General features: G+C 52.7%; 1 protein-coding gene across 3 annotated transcripts in view; it reads right to left on the reverse strand.

The window, feature by feature from the left end:
- Hnf4a (hepatocyte nuclear factor 4 alpha) overlaps positions 1-19,265 on the reverse strand; it is a 26,068-nt gene extending 6,803 nt beyond the window's left edge. For 2 of the 3 annotated variants that reach the window (XM_010631454.2, XM_010631453.2), the window contains exons 1-8: positions 18,371-18,533; positions 14,290-14,464; positions 13,295-13,389; positions 8,501-8,607; positions 7,729-7,884; positions 4,205-4,292; positions 3,221-3,376; positions 509-745 (exon numbers count right to left, since the gene is read on the reverse strand). In XM_010631454.2, coding sequence (XP_010629756.1) covers positions 509-745; positions 3,221-3,376; positions 4,205-4,292; positions 7,729-7,884; positions 8,501-8,607; positions 13,295-13,389; positions 14,290-14,464; positions 18,371-18,485 — 1,129 coding nt within the window. In that variant the 5' untranslated portion in view covers positions 18,486-18,533. Of the gene's footprint in view, positions 1-508; positions 746-3,220; positions 3,377-4,204; positions 4,293-7,728; positions 7,885-8,500; positions 8,608-13,294; positions 13,390-14,289; positions 14,465-18,370; positions 18,534-19,237 lie in introns of those variants that run through there. The other variant, XM_010631455.2, reaches the window with a different exon arrangement.
- Between the last annotated feature and the right edge of the window lie 5,304 nt (positions 19,266-24,569).

The raw sequence follows: 24,569 nt of genomic DNA on the forward strand, positions 1-24,569 counted from the left end.
ATTATTATTATTATTATTATTATTATTATTATTATTATTTAGTTTCTTGGGTTTTCAATCTTCTATTTCCTTTTGGCCATCAGGTCTTAGCCTGAAAGCCACCCCTTCAGTGAGGTCTCCTTTGAATAAGTCATCTTTTTGGTTAAATTCTAGCATACTACCTGTTTATTTAAAAATCTGGAGTTACTTTCTTACTGTGTACTTGGTCATGGTCTGTTCCTCATGAACCTTTGTGCACACACTTGTACACACATACCCTGAAGGAAGGCAGAGACCTTGTTCCTTCCTGAGCCTCCAGCACTTAAAACAGGGACTGGCATGTGCTAGGCTCTCAGAATCTGGGCCCATGGACTTCTGTCCTTGTCCCCATTCTCCTGATGAGGGAACCGAGATTAAGCAACCTGCCCAAAGCCACACACTGAGGAGGCAATGGAGGCAAGCTCAAGTTTGCACAAGGATTATCTCCCAGGCAGGTGCCCCAGTGCCCCTCTGTATGGGCTGTACGGACCTCCCAGCAGCATCTCCTGCAGCAGGTTGTCGATCTTGGCCATGCCGAAGAGTTTGATGAACTGTATCTGCTCAATCATCTGCCAGGTGATACTCTGCAATGTGGGCAGCAGCAGCAGCAGCTCACCAAAGCGGCCGCGTGAGTCATACTGGCGGTCATTGATGTAGTCCTCCAAGCTCACCTGGACCTGCGAGCGCAGCCGCTTGATCTTGCCTGGGTCGCTCAGCCCCTTGGCATCTGCAGTGGGAGGGGATGGCAAGGAGATAAGCAGGGCCCAGATGTCCAGTGACTTGTGGGGCCCAGGTGGTGGGGGGCTCAGTGATCCAGAGCTGCACAGGGAGCTGACAGCAGTACCAGAACAAAGATTCAAGGTGCTCAATGACCAGAGCACACTAGCACAGACTGTGCCTTCCTAGATCCAGGCAAAAAATGTTTCGGTTGTGTTTGCTAAGATACCAAATGCAGGAGTCGGGAATAAGAGATAGAAGGCGGAATCTCAGGAATATAGGGCACACTCATTTTACACATAGGGAAACTGAGGCACGGGACAAGAAAAGGACTTGCCCTAGGTCACACAGGCAGTTGGTGGCAGAGCCTTGAGGTCGACTTTGGTTTCCTGATCCATAGTTGAGGTCCCATGATCCAGATCCTGGCACAGCCTGCCTCGGATGCACTGGGTCAGTCTCTCCTTCCCTCCATGCTGTACCTGTCATCTGAGACTCAGCTGACATTTCACGCCCTCCAGGGAGTCTTCTCCGTCCTACCCTCCCAGGCCTACATTGTATGTCCATCATGTCCCTAAATTTCAGTGGATCCTCCATCACTGTGGACTACACAGGAGGGAGTCATGTCTTCCGTTAGACTGCGAGCACTGTGTGAGCAGGCTCATGTCTTTATTTGCCATTTTAAACTGAGTATCACAACACCCACTCTACAGATAGTCGATATTTATTGAATAGATAACTGGTTGAAGGCATGGAGAGAGGGAGGAAAGGATGAATGCAAAAAATATCAGTGAATAAATTCTACATCCTTAACCTAATATTTTACTTTTTAACACTTCGATCTCAACTTTCATGAAAATAATTATGAACAGAGGAAGCGGCAGAAAAAGAGTTTGCCCCTGCTTCTAATGGGCTTTCTCCCCTGCCTATATTTATGTACTTTGATTCATCACCAAACTTTCACTGAGCACGTCCCCGACTCAGCCCCACAATCCCACACTAGTCCCACATGTGTTACTGAGCAGTTTCTGCCTCCCCAACTCCTGCCAAGCACTGCAGAACATGCAGTTTAGGCCAGGCCCTAAGCAAAAGCAGAACTAGAAATCTCACCCTCTGGGAAAGGGGAAACAGCATGTGGAACGCACGCACATGCGTTTGAGATTAGCTAGGTAGGGACTGATGAGAGTCTGAAGTTCCAATCGAAGTGCCGTCATTGCCTGGTTGTGTGACATTGGTCAAGTGGATCGGTCACCCTGTACCTCAATTTCCTTATTTGAAAAATGAGGACAATAATAATTCCTACCTCAGTTAGTAAGATAATCTTCATAAAGTACTTAAACCATGCTTCTTGAGCACTCAACACATGGTCATTTTCTTCCTCATTGCTGTCACTACCCGAAGTGATCTGTACACAGGCAGTGCCCAGCACACTCTAGCCAGTGAGGGGGAAGAAAGCAAGTGAGCCTCTGGGCCTGCGGCACCTTGACACTGGGGAGGGGAAGCAGGCTTTGCACAAAGATGTGACTCCAAAGACATTTTGTGAAAAAGCAGACACAAAAGTCAGTACATGGAATGGGGAGAGAAAAGAGCCACAAACAAAAGCTGGGGTGCAGTTATCTTCTGCAGCAGCGTTAGGAGACATTGTCCTAAGTTGATAGGACCAGAAATAAAGGCATGAAAGCACATGACTGCAAGCTGCAGAGGTGGTCAGTCAGGCACAAAAAATAGCAATAAAATTCCATAGGGAGTATGGGGAAGAAAAGGCGGGGGCACTGATGGAAGAGAGTGAAACCCATAGCCAGAATAGCGGGAAATACACGGTCTAAAATGTGTGAATCAAGAACCATGGGGCTGGACTGCAGCTCAGTGGTGGAAGTCTTGTTAGCATGTGCAAGGACACTGGTTCCATCCCATAGCACCACACAAACAAGACAAAACAGAACGAGAGATATAATGCTTAGCAGCTTTTCAAACTGTGAAGTTAACTGCAAAAGGAACAATTGAAAGAATCAGAAATGCTTATCCTGGGGAAGAGGCTTCAGGTTGGAAAAGTGGGATGTATTGAGGAGAGCTATTTGCAATGTCGAGTTTATGTAGATATTATTTTGATAAAGTTTTCTGAGGAAAAGAAGCAAAGATGAAAGCAAAAGAAGTTAGGAGGGAAGGAGAAAAGAGGAGGGAAGGAGAAAAGAGGAGGAAAGGGAAAAAGGGAAAGAAAAGTGCAGGCCTTTGGAGTCAGGACCTTGACACCTCTTTGAACCTTGATTTGCCTCATCTATTCAGTGGGGCTGATGAAACAACTTCCCCTGGGGCCATGATGATGAAAGAGGCCGTGAATCCAGCAGAAATCTGGCAGAGGGTCTGGGGCATCAGGCATGGGTTAGGACAGTGGTGGCAAACCTGTGGCATGCATGCCACAGGGGGCTGTCCGCATCACTGAAAGCTCTGAAAGGTTGGCCATCACTGGCATAGGAGCTAAGAACGGTACCTGGGTCAAAGAAGATGATGGCTTTGAGGCAGGCATACTCATTGTCATCGATCTGCAACTCTTGAAAGGGCAGCACCAGCTCATCCAGGATGCGAATGGACACTCGGCTCATCTCCGCCAGTTCCGGGCAGTGCCGGGGCACAATGTAGTCATTGCCTGGGTGGATTGGGAAGGAGAAAGAATGGGCAGCCACCTCAGGAGAGGGTTTGCCGTGGCAATGCAGCTGGTGCTCTCTCTGGGAGGAGGACCTGCAGGGTCACCACATCCCTTTCGCAGATGGCAAACCAGAGGCCCAGACTAAAAGAGGTGCCTGAAGTCATCGGGTATGCTTGAAACTTAGCTTTTAGGGCTCCTTTCTTATCACCTAGGCTTCCTTTACCATCATAGCTCAAGACTGGGACATACAAAGGCCACTTGGGAGGAACAAAAGCACAAAATTTAAGGGACCAGACTCTGGAGCTGGACACCGTTTGTTTAGTCTTGGTATTAAACCCAGGGTCTTTGCACTGAGCTATATCTGCAGCCCTTTTTTATTTTTTATTTTGAGACAGGGTCTCACTAAGTATTTTAAATTGCTCAGGCTGGGCTGGAACTTGCAGTCTTACTGCCTCAGCTTCCTAGAGTGCCGGATAATAGGCGTGCACCACCATAATAGCATTGTTGTACTAAAAGAATACAGCATAACCCCTGGTGTATACTGTGTGGTTCTACAGCACAAGTGACATGCACCATTCCTGGCCTCCTCTCGATCCTACTCCAGAAAGAATGGCCGAATGCATGGGTATCCAGGAATAACTCTATGCTCTAACTTGAAGGCTGGGGAAATTTCCTTCCTTGTATCCATAATTCCTGGCATCCGGGTAAGGATCCAGTTGAGAACTGAGTCTTGGCATCCTCTGTCATTAAGCCTGAGGACAGGGCCACCTTGGAGATAGCCTTTGCATGAGCTCCATGGAGACCTGCTGGGACAGGCAGCCTCCTTACCCAGGAGCAGGACGTCCTTGAACACCATGGATCGCTTGGTGGCTCCCAGCAGTAGGTGCTCGCCGGCGTGGGCTCTGAGCAGGGCCACCTGGAAGAGATAAGGGATAGAGTATGGCATCTGCAGCCCTGGGAAGGCAGCTTCTGGTCAACTCAAAAGCCCTGGGAAAGGCAGCTTAATTCTCCCTGCTACCTCTACATGCCTGAGCTATAAAATGCACATCATAAAACTGCTGCCTTCCTTCCATGACTGGTAAAACTAAGGACCTGGAAAAGAATGAACAGAAACCAAGAAAGAGAAAGAACAGGCACTCTGAACTGGGATGGCTCCTGTTGACTCTGCCCTTGAACTGCTGCATCCTTGGGCCACATCTATGTCCCTGGAGCAGCTGTAGGCAACATACTTAGCACTCTTTTGAGCAGAAGTTCAAAGGCTTTCATCTGATTCTTAAAAACAGCATTACCCTAAGAGTTCTAAACTGGATTGCAGATTCCTACCACTGAATGAGCTACAGAGACTCTTCGAAGGTATTTATGGACACAGATTCTTACCTGACTACCAAAGATTCTCCTTTTGGATATATGGGGAGCACCCAGGGATCTGCATTCAACAAGCTCCCCCAGTTGATTCAGAGGTTCAGTTGAGTTTGGGAAATCCCTGGTCCAGAAAATCTCCAGGGCATTTATCTACTTGGCATTGTAAGATTCTAGAATTCTGAGAGAACATTACAGAAATCTGGAGGTAGATATTGGTTTTCAGAACTGGCTCGCCCCAAGGGTGTGGCAGAGAATCAAGAGCCAGGCCCCTTTCCTGTGAGGAGGAGCAGCAGCCTATGACAACTGAAGGCCATGAAGACTGAAGGCCAAGGCCAGGGCGCAGCCGGCGCAGGAGGACACTGCTCATGTCTTTGAAGTCATCTGCCTTAGCACTTGGGCGAGGACCAAAGTCGGGCTGGACTAGAGGATGGATCTGCAATGTGGGGCTGGGAGTTTGGAGTGAGGAAGATTAAAGTTCTACTGTTCACTCATTCATCTGATTCTTCGTTGTTTTGGTCATCAATTATAAATGCCTACTAAGTGCCAGACACTTTTGGACAATGATGACACAAAGATAAAAAAGAATGACAAGGTCTCTAACCTGACAGAACTCATGTGGGGTGAGGTGATAGCATGTAAAGTAGAAAAGAAGGAAATAGGACAGAGGATGATAGTGCTGGGAGGGAGGAAGGGAAGGAGGAGGAAAGAATGGAGGGGGAAGGCTATGGCAAAGAGTAATGGGGTGGGAATAGCTGCATTAGCTGGAGGTCAGGGAAGAGCTTTCTTAGGAGGTAAAACTGTTGTAAGCCACGGGAAAACCCTGGCACATAGTAGATAGACTTTAGTACATTTTTGTTGGATGGAAGAAAGGAAGCAAGAAAGGAAGGAAGGCAGAAAAGGAATGCATGTGTGAGTCAACATCTTATCTTCCTCTCTAGATCCAGCCCCTCCTGGCCAGCCACATGTCCTTACCCCTTCCATCACCTCATAACCAGAATCCTTGAGGAAGACTTAAAAAGAAAAAATGGGAAGACTTGGATATGCGAACCCAGTTTCCATAGGCAGCATGAAGGGAAGGAAGCGTGCTAATTACCCAGCAACTCATGTCTTCAGGTGCTTGTGCAGAGTTCTGGCTAACCCAGTGGCTCCTAAATGGCAAGGCACAGGACCTGGATTCATCCCCAGCTTTGAGGCCATTTTGCTCTGTGCTTTTGATCGTCACTTTCTCACCAGGGGCCTCAATGCCATCAGTTGTACCCAGCCTTCGACGTTTTTGAGGTCCACAAACCAAGATGCACATAAGCCCTCAGATAGCCAAGGTTGACCCTGCCCATGCTGGGCAAGACGAGCTCCTTGTATACCATGAATGGATTCCCAGGTCCACCCCTCTGACATGGCAGCTGTGCTGGCGGGGGTGGCGTTAATGATTGTCCCATGTTACTGGCTACCCATCACTGCCCTCTGAGAATGCTCTGAGCCCCAGCCAAGGAGGTTTGGGTGGGAAATCGGGGTTAACAATTGCTCAGCTTGGGGGTATCTTGTTGTTCTGCTAAGCCCCTAGGAAGGACAGGGGGGATTAAACATTAATGCAGACTCTCCAGCAGAGGGACCAGGGCCAGTGCTCGAGGAGCTGGGGAGAAGGCAGGGGGAGTTGGAATAAGATCTCTGCCTCTTCAACTGTCCTAGGCAAGGGAGGAACCCAGAGGAGAGGCCTCTGGTCCAGCCACAGGTGAAGCCTAGGAGCAGCCAAGCCAGTATTCTCCTAGGGCAACCACTGGCTCACCTCACAGTGTTCCGGAGGCTCCAGCCAAAGGAGTTTGGGAAGCTCTGGTTTTCACAGAGAGGCAGCTGCCTGCCTGCAAGCCTTCTGGAAGATTTCAGAGGTGGACGTGCATTATTAGTCTCCTGTGCTTCCACCAAAGCTGGCCAGGTGGCCCAGTCCAGCACTCCTGCCCAGGTGGGGACACGTTTCACAGAGGCCAAGGGCTGCTCTGGCGAGAGCTATCACACGCAGCATCTCAGGGGCTCCCCTGTCCTCAGACGAGCTACCTCTCCCCATCCCTTTTCCTCAGGAGCATTTTTAGTCCTCCAGAGAAGGCACTTTAGGAAAGACAATGCTAAGTTAAGTCATCTTGGTAGATACAAGGGAGAAACCAATATTGAGGAGGCCAGCTATGGTCCAACCATATAAGTTCCAAGATCTTGCACTTTTTAGAGTCAGTACCCTTCCCTTGCAGAAAGAGTCATCACCTTTCATCTGTAAATTAAATCCCCTCTTTCCACAGAGTCTGCAGATTTCCACCCCCAAAGCGCCTCTAAATATACTCAGTCTCAGACTATGATGCTCTTCTCTCTCTTGAGGGCCCACACTCTGTTTCTTTGGGTGTACTTTAAAAATTCTGCCTAAAAAATTATTTTATACCTCTTAAAAGTACATAAATAAACAGGAAAAGAAAAAACACCAGGTCCATCCTCAGTCCTCCCAACAGCACTTTGAAGTGAATAATTCCCACGTAGCAGAAAACGGAGGCTCAGAGAGAAGGGGGAGCAATTTGTTTAGGATGACCCAGGGAACTGGTCTTAGAGCCAGCGCTGAAGACAAATCTCCAGCTCCCTGGGCCTGGGTCCCTGTCAATACCCCCAGGAGAGCTACGTGGCCCTGAGGTGAGGAGCCAGACTTTGAACTTTGGAACTTCCCTGGCTAGTTCTAATCCCATCTGTTATGTGGCCTTGAGCAAGTTACTTAACCTCTCTCTGTCCCTGTTTCCTCACCTCTAAGACGGGAAGAAGAGCAGTACCTACCTCATAGACATCAGGAGGATTTAATGAGTTAATATTTATAATTTAAACAGATCTGGGCGCACATGAGTGCTATGTGTGTTTTGCTGAGCAAGTCAAACCAGTCCCGTGCCATATGACATCCCAGGAGGGCCAGCAGGACCCTGGCGACCTAGCGTCTGACATTGCCCACCGCGCATGTCTGCCCTCACCTGGTCATCCAGGGGGAGCTCACAGAAAGCTGGGATGTACTTTGCCCACTCGACCAGTACCAGCAGCTGCTCCTTCATGGACTCGCACACATCTGCAATGTTAGCAATCTTCTTGGCCCGAATGTCACCACTGATTCCGGAGACGGGAGAGGTGATCTGCGGGAGATGAAGAAAAGTGTTGCAGGTGGCAGCCCCCCGCTTCCTGTCCCTTGAGTGAGCCCTGCTCCTTGGAAAGTTTCCCTGTGTGTACTTCTAGCTGTGAAGGGAGCTTCTGGAAAGGAGCAGAAGGGAGGACCCTAAGATGAGGGAGAGGGATCCTTATAGGGCACTGCTGCTCTGCCTTCTCCACCAGCCTCGACGAGCCGCAGGATACCTTGGCCCCAGCGAGGCAAAAACTGTCACCCTCATCTCGTAGATGAAGATAATATCACCTAGAGAGGTGCTATGACTTGCTCAAGCAAAGGATTGGCTGCACCCCATTTGCCGACTGGATCCAGCGATCCTGTTTCCTTGGGGCTGATCTCAGGCCCTCAGTGAGAGCAAAGCCCTGCTTAGCCTGTGGGGCGTGGGCCACCAGATGAACTAGACAGTCCTGAGAACCCCACACCTAGGGCGAGCTCTGTCTTGGCTATATGACACTTTACTCAGTTTCCCTACGGTGGAATCTGAGGTCCTCTCCCTCCGCAGCTCCAGGGCATGGCTGGGGAGGATGGAGACAGAGGAAGTGAGATTCCTCTGCGATGTGGGAGGTGGCTGGGAGGGTGCCCCATACCTGCTGGGACAAGACCTCTGCCTGCAGGAGCGCGTTGATGGAGGGCAGGCTGCTGTCCTCGTAGCTGGACCTCCGTGTGCTGATTCGGTCCCGCTCATTCTGGACAGCTAAGAGGGGCAGAGAGAGGTGAGGGGGGGAAGCAAGTGTAGGGTGGGGGAGGTTCAGGGGCAAGAGCTCGACCCAGGGGTGTCCCAGAGTAAGGGGGAGCACCAATGGCGGGGGAGGGCAAGGGAGCACCCAGAGCATGAAGCCCAGCTCAGCATGCGGGAGACAAGGAGATGCAATCTAACTGAGCTCACAGGAGGACTTTCCAGACCCAGAAAGGCCCCCTCAGTGGGGAAGCTCTTGCAGGCATGAGTGGCCCAGGCCCTGGATCTCAGAAGCAGCAGAGGGTGGAGATGGGGTCTGCAGCACTGAGGAGGGCTCTGCCAAGATCACGGATCTTCAGGCTCTATTTAGAGGATCATTTCTTGCCCAGTGAAAGTGTGTAAGAAAAAAAGAAAAAAAAATTGCTCCAGATGACACAGAGCTGACCCAGGGATGCCTGGACGCCAGGCAAAAGCTCTCAACAGGGAGACCCGGAGACCCCAGCTGCCTGGCAGCCTGTCCGCCATGCTCCTGACTCAACTTCCCACAGTCTGCAAGGTGAGGCTGCCTCCCTCCTGCCTCACTCTGATGACTCATTGACAACACAGGGATCAGGGCTTCTGTCTCCAAAGACCCCAAGCCCACCATTTGCCCCCGCCTGAGTCCAAGCCTAAGATATCAGATGGCCTTTTCATCATCTGGCCCACCCCTTGGCATCCACAAGGCCTCACTGGGGAACTAGGGTTTGCTGAGAGGAAGAGACGATGAGGCTGCAGAAACCTCAGTTTCTACTGGGAATTTGCTGGTGGGAATAGCATCTCCATGGCGTGTCAGTTTCCCCACCCAAAGCTTTCTCCCTCAGCCTCCTCCCTCTACTCCTGCTCATCTCGGGAAATGCAGGTGGTTTCTCCCAGTCCCTCTGGCCAAGCCTGGGTCTTGGTACATTCTCTCCCCTCTCCACATTTGCTTACACCCCCACCTGTCGTCACTAATCCTTATGAAATGGGCCCAACACTTGTCCTGGTCAGGCCTAGCGGGCGCCCCCTGGTGGAAAGGGGCAGAAGGGAGGACCCCAAGATGAGGGAGATCCTCCACGGGGGTTTCAGGCTTCTGGCCTTGGCCCTTAGGGCTGACTCCTCTCATAGACAGAGGGACCCTCCAAACATACCTTGGAGCACGTCCTCTCTGCCTCTCATACACTCTTTGTGCCAACTTCCACTAGTTCACTCCACCCCTGCCCAAGCGGCCTCTGTCCTGAAAAGCCACACTCAACCTCAGGGCCTTTGCTGTTCTGTTCTTGCTGCCTGGAATCCCCTTTCCACAGGGCTTAATCCCTCTTCTTTCACATCACCACAGAGTGTCACCTTATCGGACACCTTCTCTACCTCTGATCTGCCACAGCAGCCCTTCTTTCAGACTCTCCCCCTCATTCCTCTTTACTTTTCTTCTAGGTACCTGTTGTAGAGTTATTTGTTCATTTCTTTATTGTTTTTAATCCCTGAGACAGGAAGCTCCAGAAAGCCAGAACCTCACCTCTCTGGTTTACTTCCGTCACCCCTGGAACCTAGCCTAGCCCAGTGCACAGGAGGTGCTCGGTGAATGAATGAGAAGGTGTTGGATGGGACAGTGATCATCCTCACCAGCACCCGATTTCTCCACGGAATGCTGACATCTAGCTGTTCAACTTCCGGTTGATTTTACACACTGTTTAATTCCAAGCATAAAAGTCAGTGGTGTACAGTAGAGATGCTGGGCAGGGAAGCTCTTCCCTCACCTCTCCCCTGCCCAGCCTACCACACCCCTCCCTGGCAGCAGCCACACCCAGCAGGTCGAGGGGGAGGCGGGGAATGAAAGGGCCACAGTCAGCAGCTGCGGATAGGGCTCCTCAAGGTTAGCTGGCCTTATCAGTGCCCAGCGCGAGCTCAGTCACGGAATGATGTTTTCCAAATGTTTGCTCAGTATTAGCAGGGTCGGGGACCTAATGTAACTTCCATTGAATATTAACCGACCTGGCCAGAGGCAGAGAGGGGATGAGCCTGTATTCCTAGAGGACCCCGGTGGGGCCTGGAATGCCCAGCTCGACTTCCAAGAAAGGGCTCATTAGGTGGTCCTGGCCTGTCACCAACCTGCCTCTCTTGAGTGCCCTGGGCTACTGATGCCACGATCTGGATTATCTGTCATAGGTTTGACAGTGAGACCAGGCAAGTGTTCATCTCCCTGGCCTCGGTTATAGGACAGAATTTGCAAGCTGTCAGATTTCTGCCTCAGGAGTCTGCCCCTCCAGCCTCTTCCAGCCACAGCAGAATATCCTCTGACCAGGACAGACCAGCCAGTGGAATGTGAAATCCTCCCCGAAGTGGAGAGGAAGCTTCAGAATTGAGACCAGAACATGCTTCCCCAAGGGACCACTCCAAATTTCACTCCAGCGAGCTTGATGTCTAATCAGCTCTGAGGAGCCTGAGTTCTAGACCTGACTCCTCCACTCCTACCTGCAAAGTGTGTGTGTGTGTGTGGGGGGGTTAGACTTGATGATTTCTACATCTAGCTGGTCTAGAAACCCTACATTTCAAACTCACACTTTCTGATCTTCAATGACCACTTTTGGGTTTGAGCCCTCAAATCCTCTGGGATTAGAAATGAACATTTATCTCAACTCTCCTGGTCAGTGAGGCTTCCACTGACTCTCACTCCGCTTTGGGAACTTCCTATCAGTCTGAAGAGGGATGTTGGGGACTGGCAGACTTGGGTAGAGTTAGCAAAATCCTACCTTTCTAGGACTTGGCGACTGGGGTCATGGAACATTTTGCTACTGTGACCCAGTTTCAAAGGTACCATGTATTGTGGTCTTCTGTTAACCCAGGCATGCAAATAAGCTCTGTGTTTACTAGCCCATTCTACTTGCCACCAGCGAATCTGCTATTCTCCTGGCAGAATGCCCATTTTCTTTGCTCAAGAGGCAGGAAGCTATTTTCAAGGTCAAGCTAGAGCTGAATGGCCTAGGGCTCACCCTCCACCCTAGGAGCTGGGATCTGGGAGTCACTGGCTCTGTGAATTATTATATACCCACCTCACTTTGTAGATGGGAAAACTGGAGCCCAGAAGAGGTGGAGACTTCCCTCTGACCACATGCAGGACCAGGCCACAGCCACCTGTTTAGATGGGCTGCTAACTCCCTTCTACATGCAGCTATTTCTACGAGATTTTTTCTCTCAAACAATGTCCTTGAAACACCCCCTCTGGACAATGATAGCATCTAAAATTTTAGGTTATTGGGATAATAGAATCAGAGACATTAGACCCCTAATTGTGGTTCTCAGTCTTGTCTCCAGTATTCATACATGCACCACATTCCCACTCACAACACTTGTCATGCCACAAAGTGGTCCTCAGCTTGGAGGGGAGAGTGGGTGAGAGGGTCCTCCCCATGGAAAACTTGGATAAGTGTGTTTGGGGGAGGACTGCAAAAGCCCCTCCTTCATCACAGAACCACGGATGTCTTTAGAGCAAGATCTTCAGGCCCTGATTTTCCAGCAAAATTCTCCAGCTCAACCTAAGGCCTGTAGGGATGAGACACAGATGTTCTGAGGGAGGCAGCAGAGAACACAGGGCCTCAGGGACAGGTGACAGGGACGTTCCCTCTCCTCAGGTGGCCTGGGGTGGACTGAGTCCCTGTTGCTGGGCTGGGGAGCATGTGTGTGTGTGTGTGTCTGTCTGTGTGTCTGTGTGTCTGTGTGTGTCTGTGTCTAGACTGAGGGCTTGGCTAGTAAGGCATAACCATGGGCTGGAAGTAAAGGTTTGGGGCTGTCCCAGAGCTGGACTTTTCCAGAGAGTTGAAAAGAAGGAAACAAATTTACAAATGAACTCCAGTTACTTTGAAAAATAGTTAAAAGATGTTTGCTTTCTGAGCTTGGGCTGAAAGCAGTTTTAAAACTTTCTTGAGGTCTGGAGGGCACAGGATCTGCAGTGTTGAAGTATTGTCCAAACAGCACAAAACCTGGATTTGAACCTCAGCTCTTTCACTCACAGAACTTGGGGCCTTCAGCAAGTGCTTAATCACTGTGGGCCTCAGTTTCCTGTCCCATGGAAAGGGGGCCCAGTAATAGTTCCAGCCACATCGAGTGGTCATAAGACCCAAAGGTGGGAAGAGCCCGGCCCAGGGACTGGTCCTGCTGGTAGCAGGAAGCCTGGCAAGACCTTAATGGACACTGCTCTGTCATCCCTGTCCCCTCCCTCCGGGGTAAGCCTCTGGCCTTGTTCCCATTGTCCACACTGGGAAAACCCCGGTGGCCACTTGATATCTCAGAAAGAGAACTAAGGGGTTGAGGCACTTGTGCCTGGACAAGAAACTCAGGAACAGAGCCTCTGGTGTTCACCTCTGTGAACTCTGGGTGTGCTGAGGTCTCACGCTAGAAACACTAGATTAAGGGAAAGCAGCCACCTTGGCTGCCTTAGGTGGCACAGGCAGGCCGGGTGGCAGTTGCTGGGAGCCTGAGTAGCTGAGTGGGAGCTTATCTCTGCATCTTTCTCAAGACCAAGCCCAGCCGCTCCCTGTGGTCAGATCCCCAGGCCCTCCCTCCTCTCAGCCATTAGCTGGTCGCCCTGGGGCCTGTCACCCAGCCATAAAGTGTGGCTACAGTTGTAAATGACGGTAGATCTCTGAGTTGGCGCAGGTGGGGCAGCGGGGTTGTAGGGGTGGGGCAAGCTCACCTTCCTTCTTCATGCCAGCCCGGAAGCACTTCTTGAGCCTGCAGTAGCGGCACTGGTTCCTCTTGTCTTTGTCCACTACGCACTGTCGGCTGAATCTGGGGAGGGCTTTAGATGGTTAGGTGGAGAGGACACGGCCTCCCCTCTTAGGACAAGTGCGGTCAATCCCTAGCTTCTTGCTCCATCTCTGCACCCCGGGAATTCCCATGCAAACTGTTCAGGAGCTGGGGGGGCCTGGGACTCTCTGAAAGTCCAGTCTACCCTGCCAAACATAGAGAAAGCAACATAGGGCCCTGGATCTCTCAGCTGGTTGGCAGCAGAGCTGAGTTGGGAACCTCAGTCTCTCAAGTGCCAGGGCCATTTCTACCGTATCCTGTAAGAATGCAGAGATCATAGCAGGCCCCTGGTCCTGACTTCAAGTCAATGCTTGCTCCACAGAGACTCTGGGGCAGGGGAAAGGGGGTGGGTAGAGGCAGTGATGCACTGTGGTTTTGGGGGAGCTGGGGAAAAACCCTAGGCCTCCAAGCCACAGTTTCCTCATCTATAAATTGGGAACAATCAACACCACCCCAAGGGGGTACGGACAGGTGACAATGAGATAATACCCAGATGGGGCTTGACACGGGATCTGCACGTGGCAAGTACTCGTGATTGACAGCTGCTCTGATTTTATTATTGTTCTTATCCAAATGGTCGATACTTTTGAACGAAGGATCTCCAAAGCCTTGGGAAGCCTTTGGGGTAGGAGGAAAGGTTGGGAGCCAGTCCTCTATTTGTCCCAGAAAAAGTGCCAGGTGGAAGGATGAGTTCCATGCCCTTTAGGGTCAGAAATTAGGGCTGCTGGAGATGTTCTCACCTGTACCCATTAGGCCTAAGAAACCAGAAAAGTCGGGAAGCCCTTAAAGGGCAGATGTCTCCAGGACCCACCCAGGGAGAAGATAGTCCAAGTGCACCCATTTCCTAGCTGGAGAAATCAAGGCCTGAGCAGGGCTCCTCACCTGCAAGAGTACATGTGGTTCTTCCTCACGCTCCTCCGGAAGAAGCCTTTGCAGCCATCACAGCTCGAGGCACCGTAGTGCTTGCCTGTGGCCCGGTCCCCGCAGATGGCACACAGGGCACTGACACCCAGGCTGTTGGGCGCGTTGAGGTTGGCACCTTCCGATGGCGACGTATCTGTGTAGAAAGGGAAGGGAGTTAGGACCCGGGAAGGGCGGAAAGTCAGAGAGCCGCGTGAACCTTGTGGAAATCTACGCCAGACCTGGGCGCTATTTCTGCTCTGTGATATTGGGAAAGTTGCTTGGCCTTTTGGAGCCTTCGTTTTGCATCTATAAAGGGCCTGCTTCTCCCTCAGGAGGATGCTATGCCCTGGCTTTCTCAGAGGAACTAATACCTGGCCACTGCTAGGTGCATTTGGCCCTTCTAGACTCCTAGTTGGGCAGAGAAGGTGTTAGGAGAATAAATACTCTCCAGTTCCCCCCAGAACCAGTTCCTCTTCCTTACTGAGTGACTGGAGCCAGGTGAACCTCAGCTTGTCGCCTATGCCCTGCTGACAGGGAGCAGGGACGACATGCGTGGAGAACATTCCCTACTTTCCTCCTATGGGAAAGGCAAAGGCCTGGCCCCTCTCCAACGCCACCCAGCCCAGAGACGAGATGAGCACATATGTGAAAGGGAGGAGGGGAGATTGGAGGCCACCTGCAAAGGGGAGCTTGGTTTGGGTGCTGGGCGTTCTGGACCCTTGTGCCAATGCCGTCACTAAGCCACTTGTGACCTTGGGCAAGTTCCTTTCCCTTACTTCCTGTTTGTCTTAATCAATTGATCTCTCTGCAGATTAAAAAAATACCAGCAGTCGAGCCCCCTTTTCTTTTCTTCTTCTCCTTCTTCTTTTTTTGAGACAGGGTCTCACTATGTAGTTGAGACTGACCTGGACTCACTATGTAGCCCAGGCTGGTCTCGAACTCACAGCGATCCTCTTGCCTCAGCCTCCTGAGTGCTGGGATTACAGGCATGAGCCACCACGCCTGGCGAGTCCCCTTTTCTATAAGCAAACTGTCCACCAAGGACTGATAAACTCCACGACCAACTCCACCCCTGCTGAAAAGTACATGTGTGTGGACACCAGAGTCCACACATCTGTGTTTCCACAGAAACTTGAATCCGACCTTGGATTCCTAAGGGATGTCCAGTTAAGAACAGTAGAGGGTCGTAGCACTGTTATTAAGAACATAGACTGTGGGCTGGGGATTTAGCTTGGTGGTGCCACCACCTGCTTCACAAGTGCAAGGTCCTGGGTTCGATCCCTGGTACCAAAAAAAAAGAATATAGATCGTGAATGTTTTCAGCCCAGGATCCAATCCTAGCTGGCCCACTTGGTCATGTGACACTGGCCGTGTTAGTTTATTTCTCCATGCCTCTGTTTCCTTGCTTGTAAAACAGGGTGCATCATGATCCTGTAGGGCTCAGCAAATCAACCCATGTGAAGTACTTGGCGCACTGTAAGCTCTAGATCCACATATGGGAAATGAGCACTTCTCCGTGGAAGAAAACTCTCGAAGCAGGTGACTTGCAGCCCACATCTTATCTCTGCTGTTGCCCAGCTGAACATCTCCTAGGCCTCCTGCGTGTGCCCAGGAGTGCAGCCCCCTCCGCTTGGTGAATTATTCTTGGAGACAGGGATAATTGTTAAGCTGCATCGGTGCCCTTTCTCCCCAGCCTATCCTCCCCCGAGCCCAGGGAAGAGCTGACCCCATACCTTCCTGCTACTCAGCAAGAGGCTGGGGAAGGAAGCCCCCTCCAGGGCAGGCCAGGCTGGGTACTGTGGGGGATCTCGTCCCCCCTGAGTAGGCTGGGGAAGGAAGCCCCCTCCAGGGCAGGCCAGGCTGGGTACTGTGGGGCAGATCGTCTCCCCACTGAGGTCTGTCGATCACCCCCTTTCTCCAGGTGAGGCTCAGAGAGGACGGTGACCCGTCCAGCATCCTCATACGCTGCTAAGTAGAGGGGCTGGTTTGGGTGTGGGTGAACGGGACTGTTCCTCCCATGCAGCCCAGCCAGGGGTGTCCCGTCGGGGGTTGAAGTAGCTAGGACTCCCTGCAGTTGCTTCCGAAGCGGGGGGGAAGGGTAAGGCGATATCCTTGGGTGGGGAGATGTCCTTTGAGCCACCAACTCAAAATGTACCCAAAACACTTCGAGGACAACCTCATAAAACCCCAGCACCCCAACCACTGCAAATTCCAGTGGGGGATGCAGACCCTGCTTAGAGTCCTTGAGGCAGCCCACGTGGGGCCAGGCCAATGACCAGGCCTAAGCACTCAGGAACCTTATCTTATTTGTCCTCTGGTTAGCCCTGGGAGGCAGGCGCTACTACTTATCCCCACTTTATAGATAAGGAAACTGAGGCTCAGGAAGGAAAACGGCCTGCCAGATTCACACAGGCAGCAAGGATCTTTCTGGCTCCAGAGTATGTGGGGAGTATGGTGTCTTCAGAATTTAGCCAAGGAGCCTGGTGTCTGCCCCAGGAAGCTGTGACCCCTGGGCTCTCAAGTGGCTGTGCAGTGTCCAGGAGTGTGACAGTACATACTGTCCCCGTGGGCTCACAGGACACCCTGCCGAGCGGGGCAGCAACTCATCTGCCATTTCTACTGTGTTTTCCCCTTGAGCCCCTCACATGATCCCCAGATCCTCTAAAAGCCAGCTGGGGAGAAGGAACCCATTTTTAAAGATGATACAGAGGCCAAGAGAGGAGGCAATGAGCCCAAGGTCACTCGGTAAGGGGCATGGGTGGCAGGGACAGGCGAGCATCTGGTGACACTGACCAGAGGCAGCGCCCAGCTGCGACCTCCTCCTTCCTGCTGTACTTTTCAGGCCTCAGTCGAGCCGCAGCCTGACCCGGCCATGTGGCTCGGAGCCACAGCAGGAAGGTGGGTGACAGGCTGACCCGGGCCAGCTGCCACCTCTTCTCTGAACCCTTTAGGCCCTTTACCAGGAGGTTCCTGGCTCCCAGGCCTCCTCCTTCCCTCTGCTTCCTTGCGGAGGAGAACAATCCTCCTGCTACAGAGATGCTCAGTGATGCTGGAGTGAGCGTATAAACGGGAGAGATACACACTGGTAACAAAATCTGCTCAGAGAAGACATATTCCTGATGTGACTCCCAACCGGCAAATGACAACTCAGAACCTCTCACTTGGAGAGCACAGAGGACGTGCACAGAGGCCTGAAGACAGGCACTCGCCCAACGCCACACAAGGCCTGCATGCAGAAAGCACAGGATGCACAAAAGTATCCACGTCCACAGTCATTTTCAGTCAGCGACCTACATGTACAGCACACATGTGCAAATACCCACAGACACGTATACACACTCACATCACTTCAACACACAAGCCGGAGAGAGACACAGGCACTCCTAGAGACACAAGCACAGGCCCATTGGATGAAGAAGTACAAATGCGAGTGAACACGGAACACAAATCCATCAATAACACGGACATGCAAATACAGCTCCCCAGGTACACGTTCGTCCGTGCAGTGTAGCTCCCACTCACACATCTACACGGGAACTCGGGATCACACACAACACATGCAGCTCCTCCATTAGCGAATCTCCCCCGAGAATTCCATTTTCCCCAACCTCTAATCCCCCAGGAAAGTCCCGAAGACACTCTGAGGTGCACTTATGCCTGTAGCACCGTCGTCACCAGGGACAGGACGTACCTTTCTGGCTCTCTGACCTAGGCCCAAGAGGGGGCCGTGTTGGGCTGAATCCCTGGAGCCTCCCATCATGTCTCTTGCCAGTGACACGCTGAGCAGGACAGCTGTGAGGTCACAGGGACTGTGAAGACCCTGGAGGGGGTACCTGGGATCTACTTTGGCTGGACACTTGCCCCTGCAGGCCCCCTCTCACCCAGAATGCCCCTGGTGGCTGTCCTTGGCCACATTTGCTTCACGCAGCAACACCTGCCCTCCCTACAGGACCAACCTACCATTTTCTGTCACTCTCCTCCCGCCCCGAAGTCAAGGGCCAAAGATCTGCTCCCACACCTGGGCACACCTGTTGCCTCTGGGACACCTGCCCCCACCTACCATTGGCCATCGCCAACACCTGAACGTTCTCAAATTCCAGGGTGGTGTAGGCCGGGTCCAGCGCTGCACTGTAGTCCGCCATGTCCATGTCGACCAGGGTTTTGGAGAGGCGCATTCTCCCCTGCCTCCGCACCTCGGCCCCCTCCCTGCCCCCTGCGCCCACCCTGGCCTCTGAGCTGGTTTTGGAGAGGCGCATTCTCCCCTGCCTCCGCACCTCGGCCCCCTCCCTGCCCCCTGCGCCCACCCTGAAGCCTCTGAGCCAAGCCCCAGCCCCCACCCTCCACCCTCCCCTGGCCTCCTCCCAGGTCCCTGCTCTGTCTGCCTTCCTTTCAAACTGTCTTCTGGGAGGCTCAGCCTGGAGTCTGGGCCTAGCCTCTGTGCAGGGGTGGAGGCTGTGCAGGGAGGGTGGGGGTTAATGGTTAATCGTCCCAACGCTGGGTAGGCTGGGCGCGGCTGAAGGGATTTGGCTGTTTGTCGGGCTCTGACTGTACTCGGGGTGCTAATTACAACTGTTGGGGCCCTAACTCACCAATATTCAAATTCAGTTATCAATTTTGCAAGGCAGGCACCGAGTCACCGGCATTCATTCGATCCCTGGCTCAGCCACTCCAAGCCCCTGTTCCCCACACCGGACACCTGACTCATACGCTCAGGTGCTGACGGTCCACCCCCGAGTCACTTCCTAAATCATTGACTTCTACCCTCGAAGCTATTGCAACGATAAAGCTGCTTTGTGGCCCATGAGTGGGAAACCTAATCTCAAGCCCAGATACTGGCCCAGTGGATCCTCAGACTCGGACCTCTGTTCTAGTTTCCCACCTGCCCTGGCAGCTGAATGGACTGGCAGTTTGGGAAGCCCAGACTCACCTGTAGGTCCCATCCTGCCTCCCTGCGACCCACCAGCAGCCTCTGCAGCTCTCTGCTGCTCTGGCGAGCCCCCATCTCCTCGCTGACTCCTTCCAGCCCCTTCTTCCTGCCTCCCTGGGGCCCTGCCTCCTCCCCAGTCAGCTGGAGACGAGGCCAAAGCCCCACAGGTCTGGGTTTACATTCTGGCGCCTACCACCTGCTAATTGCGATTCTGGGTAAATGATTCTCCTAGGCCTCAGTTTACTTCCCTGTAAAATGTACAATCGACTTCAAAGGGAGGTTCAAGCATCTGATGAGGTGGGAGAAGAAAAACATCGTGCAGGGACAATGTGCCACCAACTGTGCCCTTTTCCTACTCCCTCTCCCCACTTTGTACCCCACTCTGCCTGTCTCTCCCCTCCTCTCTCCTCCCCTTGGAGTGGGATGCAGTCTTGAGGAGCGCCATGCTCTGAATGTCCCCAAGCTTGGCTCGATGAGCCGCTGCTGCTCGTGACAGCCTCGCCGTGTTTGGAATCAGGGGCCTGGCACTTCCCTTTCGGATGAGGCCCTGGCAACCCCGCAGCTGTCCCACTCATCTTCGGTCTTGGGCTCACGCCCCCAGCCCTCTGTATCTGTTCCGCAGAGGCTGTTCAAGGCTTTTGATCTGGCTAAGGAGGCAGAGTCGCCACGTGGGTGACAGGGGCTGAAGGTGGGGACCTCGAGGGCCTGGGCACCTGTCATGTTCTGCTAGCTGGAAGGACAGGTCAGAGGATGTGGTGACAACCAGGGCGACAGTGAGAGAAAGAGGGACGGTCCGCTCGCTGAGCAAGTGGGGGGAGTCAGAGCGGGAGTGAGCTGGAGATGGGAGAACAAATGTGTGAGTCGAGTGAAGGAATGGTTTTGGCCAGTAGGTGAGCTAGTGAGTGGGTGAGTTAATAAGGCGAGGAGCGGATGGGTGGTTGGATGAGTGAGCAAACCAGGAGAGGGGCCCATGGGTTTGAGGGGCGGAAGGAGGCATCCCTGACATCTCCTTCCAACCTTCGGAAGCCCTTTCCTGGCTTGCTCAGCCTTACTGCCCGCTTCCCTCCTCCTAGAGCCCAGATGCTGGGGGCAGCGGAGCAATGGCGCTAGAAGAGAAAAGAAGCTGGACTAAGGGCCAGGCAACCTGGGTTTAGAAGGCAGCTCCCTCACTGTTTGGATGGCTTTGTTTAAATCACATCTCTTCTTGGGGCCTTGATTTCTCCATCTGTAAAGTGGGGAGATGATCACGGCCCGGCTGTTTCTTGGTTAGGACAAGGCTCTCAGGCAGGGAAGAGGGGAGGCCGCCCAACCAACACCTTGAGATGAATTACCAAAATGAGATCCTGAAGGGCACTTCAGCTGCTAGCGGGTTCTTCCTGGTCCTGGCTCTGGCGCCCGTGGAGGGAGTGTGGGGCTGGGTGGACAGGGAAGACCCAGCTGGCCGGGGCCTCTGAGGGCTGACCCCCGGTGCCTTCCTGCACGGCCCAGCAAGGCTTGTCCTACGTGTCTGGCAATCCATCGAGTGTGAGCGGTGCACTTCCACATTTCTGCGAACGGACTGTGATCGCTGGCGAGCCAGCGTTTCATTGGGTAATAAAAATAACAATACATCTCTCTCTAGATGACAGGTTAGACTCCATCCGTGTCTCTGACCCGCGGCTCTGCCGGGCCGTGTGTATTATATGCGGGAACTGCCAGGTGGGAGGCCACGTGCACACGACAAACCGCGAACCCCACGGACGACAGCGACATAGGCGACTTGCTCCACGTGCAGGACTGCCCAGGAGGCGCATTCCAGACTCATGTCCTACCGCGCCGCCACCTCCCAGTAACTGAGTCCGCTCTCTCGCAGGTACACATTACGTCATCTGTCACATACACGACTCGCTCCACCTTTAGCCAACACCAGATACACGCTCCTCATATAAATGACACATCATTGGCAGGACCTGCTACTTCTGTGGCCACAAGCAAATGATTCTGAATCACCAGTCTCTCCTGTAAAAGGGACCCTAGCCTGCAGTTTTACATGAGGATTAGATGAGGTACCGTCATAGGGTTCTCAACTTTCCCTCCGCTCACTCCCATTTCAGGGCATAAACCGTAGATCTTAGATTATAGGCGCTATAACTGAGCAAGCTCTGTGACCTCAGGTTTTACTTTTCAGTTGCATCTGAGCATCAGAAAAATGAGGAAAGAGGGCAAGTCTGAATCGCGGTGTGGCGCATGGAATACACACCAGTTTCCCAAGTATGAAAAAATAATGGGAGATGCGCAATAACCTTAAAATAATGATTACATTTTGAAATAATAACTTAAATATCAAAAAAACCTAAATCGGTTATTAGAAAAGGGCTGGGCATGCTGGTGCACACCTGTAATCCCAGCACTTGGGAAGCTGAGGCAGGAGGATCGCCACAAGTTTGAGGCCAGCCTAGACTGCACAGCAAGACTCTGTCTCCAAGAGAAAGAAATTAAAGGATAAAGAAAAATGAAGAGACTGGGGGTGTGGCTCAGCGGTAGCCCTTGTGTATCACATCCGAGGCCCTGATCTGATCCTCACAGCCTCCGTGGTGGGGCTGACACATTCTTTAGTGAGATGAAGTCGGAGTTAGAGGAACAGGTATAAGCGCATAGCCAGCCCTTTGTACCTACAGGTTCTGCATCCAAGAACTTGGATCAAAAATTGTTGGAAAAAATCGTGTCTGTACTGAATATAACAGAATTTTTGTTTTGTTCTTTGTTTTTGAGACAGTCTTGCTGTGCTGCTGGCTGGCCTCAGGTTATTGGGCTCAAGCGATCCTCCTGCCTCAGCCTCCTGAGCAGCTGAGACTTTCCAGGCTCATACTACCATGCCCGGCTATTGTACAGATTTCTCATTATTTTCTTTTCTTAAACAATACAGTGTAAGACTATCTATCTAGCATTCACACGGGGTTAGTATACGTAATTTACAGATGACTGAAAGTAGACGGGAGTACGTCCAGATGTCATATACGAATACTACATCATTCACGAGTATGCCAAGAACTTGAACAACCATGCGTTTTGATCCCCAGGCAGGGTCCTGGCACCAATCCCCCCGGGCGTCAAGAGGCAGCTGTCAAGGTCATTGTCATTGCGGACTTCTTGAGCCCCGGATCCCTCCTCTGGAGAGGAGTCTCTCTCCCTTGTGCCGTCAGCAGCTCCTAGAAGGCAAGAGGACCTCGGAGCTCACCAGGAGGCCCAGCTCCTTCACGCTGGGGATGGGGAAGCAGAGGCCTGGAGGAGGGAACTGCGGAGGGTCAAGGCCGCAGCTAGGCCAGTGGGTCACATGGAGCCCTGCCTCCGCCGTGGACAGAGGAACGGGTGCTGCATTCTTTTTCTTTTAGACCATAGTATCGGTGATGTTTATAGAGCGAGGTGCTAAGCCTGGGGCCAAGGACCTTCGACATTTCTTGTTTTATCTGATGCCCTAGACACCCTCATGCTATGGACGATAAAACAGAGGCTCGGAGAGGCTTGGAGACTTGGCCAATGACACACTGGTGTAACCAGAGGGGCTGCGTGAGGATGGAGTCTTACTCCAGAGGCCAAGGGCTCCACTTCCCCAGGTTACCGCTCTCCTGGAATGTCGGGAGGACTTCAGGATTCCTGAGCTCAGGACTGGCTCCTGCTGGTTTCAACCTCACTGAACTGCCGAGGAACCCAAGGATCTGAGAAGCCACGGCCACCTCCCTGGGCATACGCAGGTCTAGAGACACCCTCCAGGCACCTGGCCACCCGGGGCACTGATGCCTCGGCGTCCCTTTCCATGCTCTTTCCTAACCGTCCTCCCCCACCTGCCACTGGGCAGGGCGCAGGGGAAACCAGGACTTATCAAGACAAAGAACAAAAGTCGTGGGGGAAAGAAGCCAAGCGCCGTCTCCACTCTGGGGTAGGGCCCTTCAGTTTCGCCCCTTTGAAATTTCAAATTCCAGTTTGTGGACAAAGTCCTAACTATCTCACAATATAGGTCCCCAACTGCTGACCAAACTCCAGTCCAGGCAGCCACCTGGCCTGAGGCTGGCCTGGCCTCACGGCTGCCTTTGGCAGCTCTCAAGACCCCAGAGCAGGAGTCCTGGAGCAGCGGGGGTCTAACAGGCCATCCCTTGGCCCTAGCCACTTGCTGGGACCCCTGCCTTCCAACTGAGAGCGCAGTTCTGCCTGGAGCTGGGATCTGGTGCCTGCTCATACCAGTGGCAGGTAGGTGCTCTGGCAATCTGGGCCTCGGCTCCTTCTTGGGCTCCTGAACCCTGCTCATACCACCACTGCTCGATCCCGTGGTGTCGCACAGAACTTCAGAACCTTCTCCCTTACCCACCCAGCTGTTGGATGGTGGCATCGAGGTCCTTAGCAAGTGGCAGCTGTGGCAGATTGGACTGTAGAGCTGGGCCTTATACCTGGGCCCCTCATGGAGCCCCAGAGGGTAAGGGGGACTTTCTTCAGCCCCCTAAGCGGTGGTGGGAAGCTCGGCCTTAACGAGGAGGATGCTCTGCCTCCTTGCAAAGACCCCAGGTGGCCATGTGTCTGCTCACTTGGTGGCTGACGGCCACTGAGTTGCCACGAGAGTATCTCCCAGAGGAAAACAAGGGAGCTGGGGCTGAAGGCCAGTGGGTTTGGAAGGAAACAACATTCATGTGGTTAACTGATAACTGGCCCCATCCCTGGGCCTCCACGGGCCTCTTCCTCCCTCCCTGTCCTCAGTGTGATTAAGATGAACTTACCTGCTTGCTAATCATTGCTGAGCCTGTTGATTTTGCCTTAAAAAATTAACTGGGCATGAGTTTGCGGTTTGCCTCACCCCTAACCCTGAAAAGGCCGGGGTGAGCAGAAGGCCGCCTGGGTTATGCAAGAGGCCGCTGGCCTCCCTGTGGTCATCCAGCAGCCTCCTCTGCCACCCTCCAAAGGGGAGGTTTCGCTCGAGTCAACAGTCTGCCTGTGCCCTGCTCTGCGTCCTGAGCAAATTTGCTCTGTTACCAAAGAGAGATAAAGGCAGCAGGGTTGGGCGGGGGGACTTTCCAAATGGGGATGCGAAGCTATGGCTTTGATTTTGGGATTGGAGAATCCTCCTTGGAGCCAGGAGAACCTTTGAGAACACATGGGCTGGGGTTTTCCAAAGCCGACTCTGGAGGTCGCTGGAGTATAGAGTGTAGCCCTCTAAGATGTGACCTTTCTTAGTATCAATCCCAAACCACTGTCCAGCCTCCTCACCTCAGGGTGCAGAATGGGAGCTGGAGGCCAGAGGTAGAATGTAGGATGCAGGTCCTCCTGGGCATCCTGGTCTCCAGCTGAGACAGGGGTGACTGGCTCT

This window comes from Fukomys damarensis, unplaced genomic scaffold, assembly GCF_012274545.1.
Source record: "Fukomys damarensis isolate Sample0158 unplaced genomic scaffold, DMR_v1.0_HiC HiC_scaffold_22, whole genome shotgun sequence".
Taxonomy (NCBI): domain Eukaryota; kingdom Metazoa; phylum Chordata; class Mammalia; order Rodentia; family Bathyergidae; genus Fukomys; species Fukomys damarensis.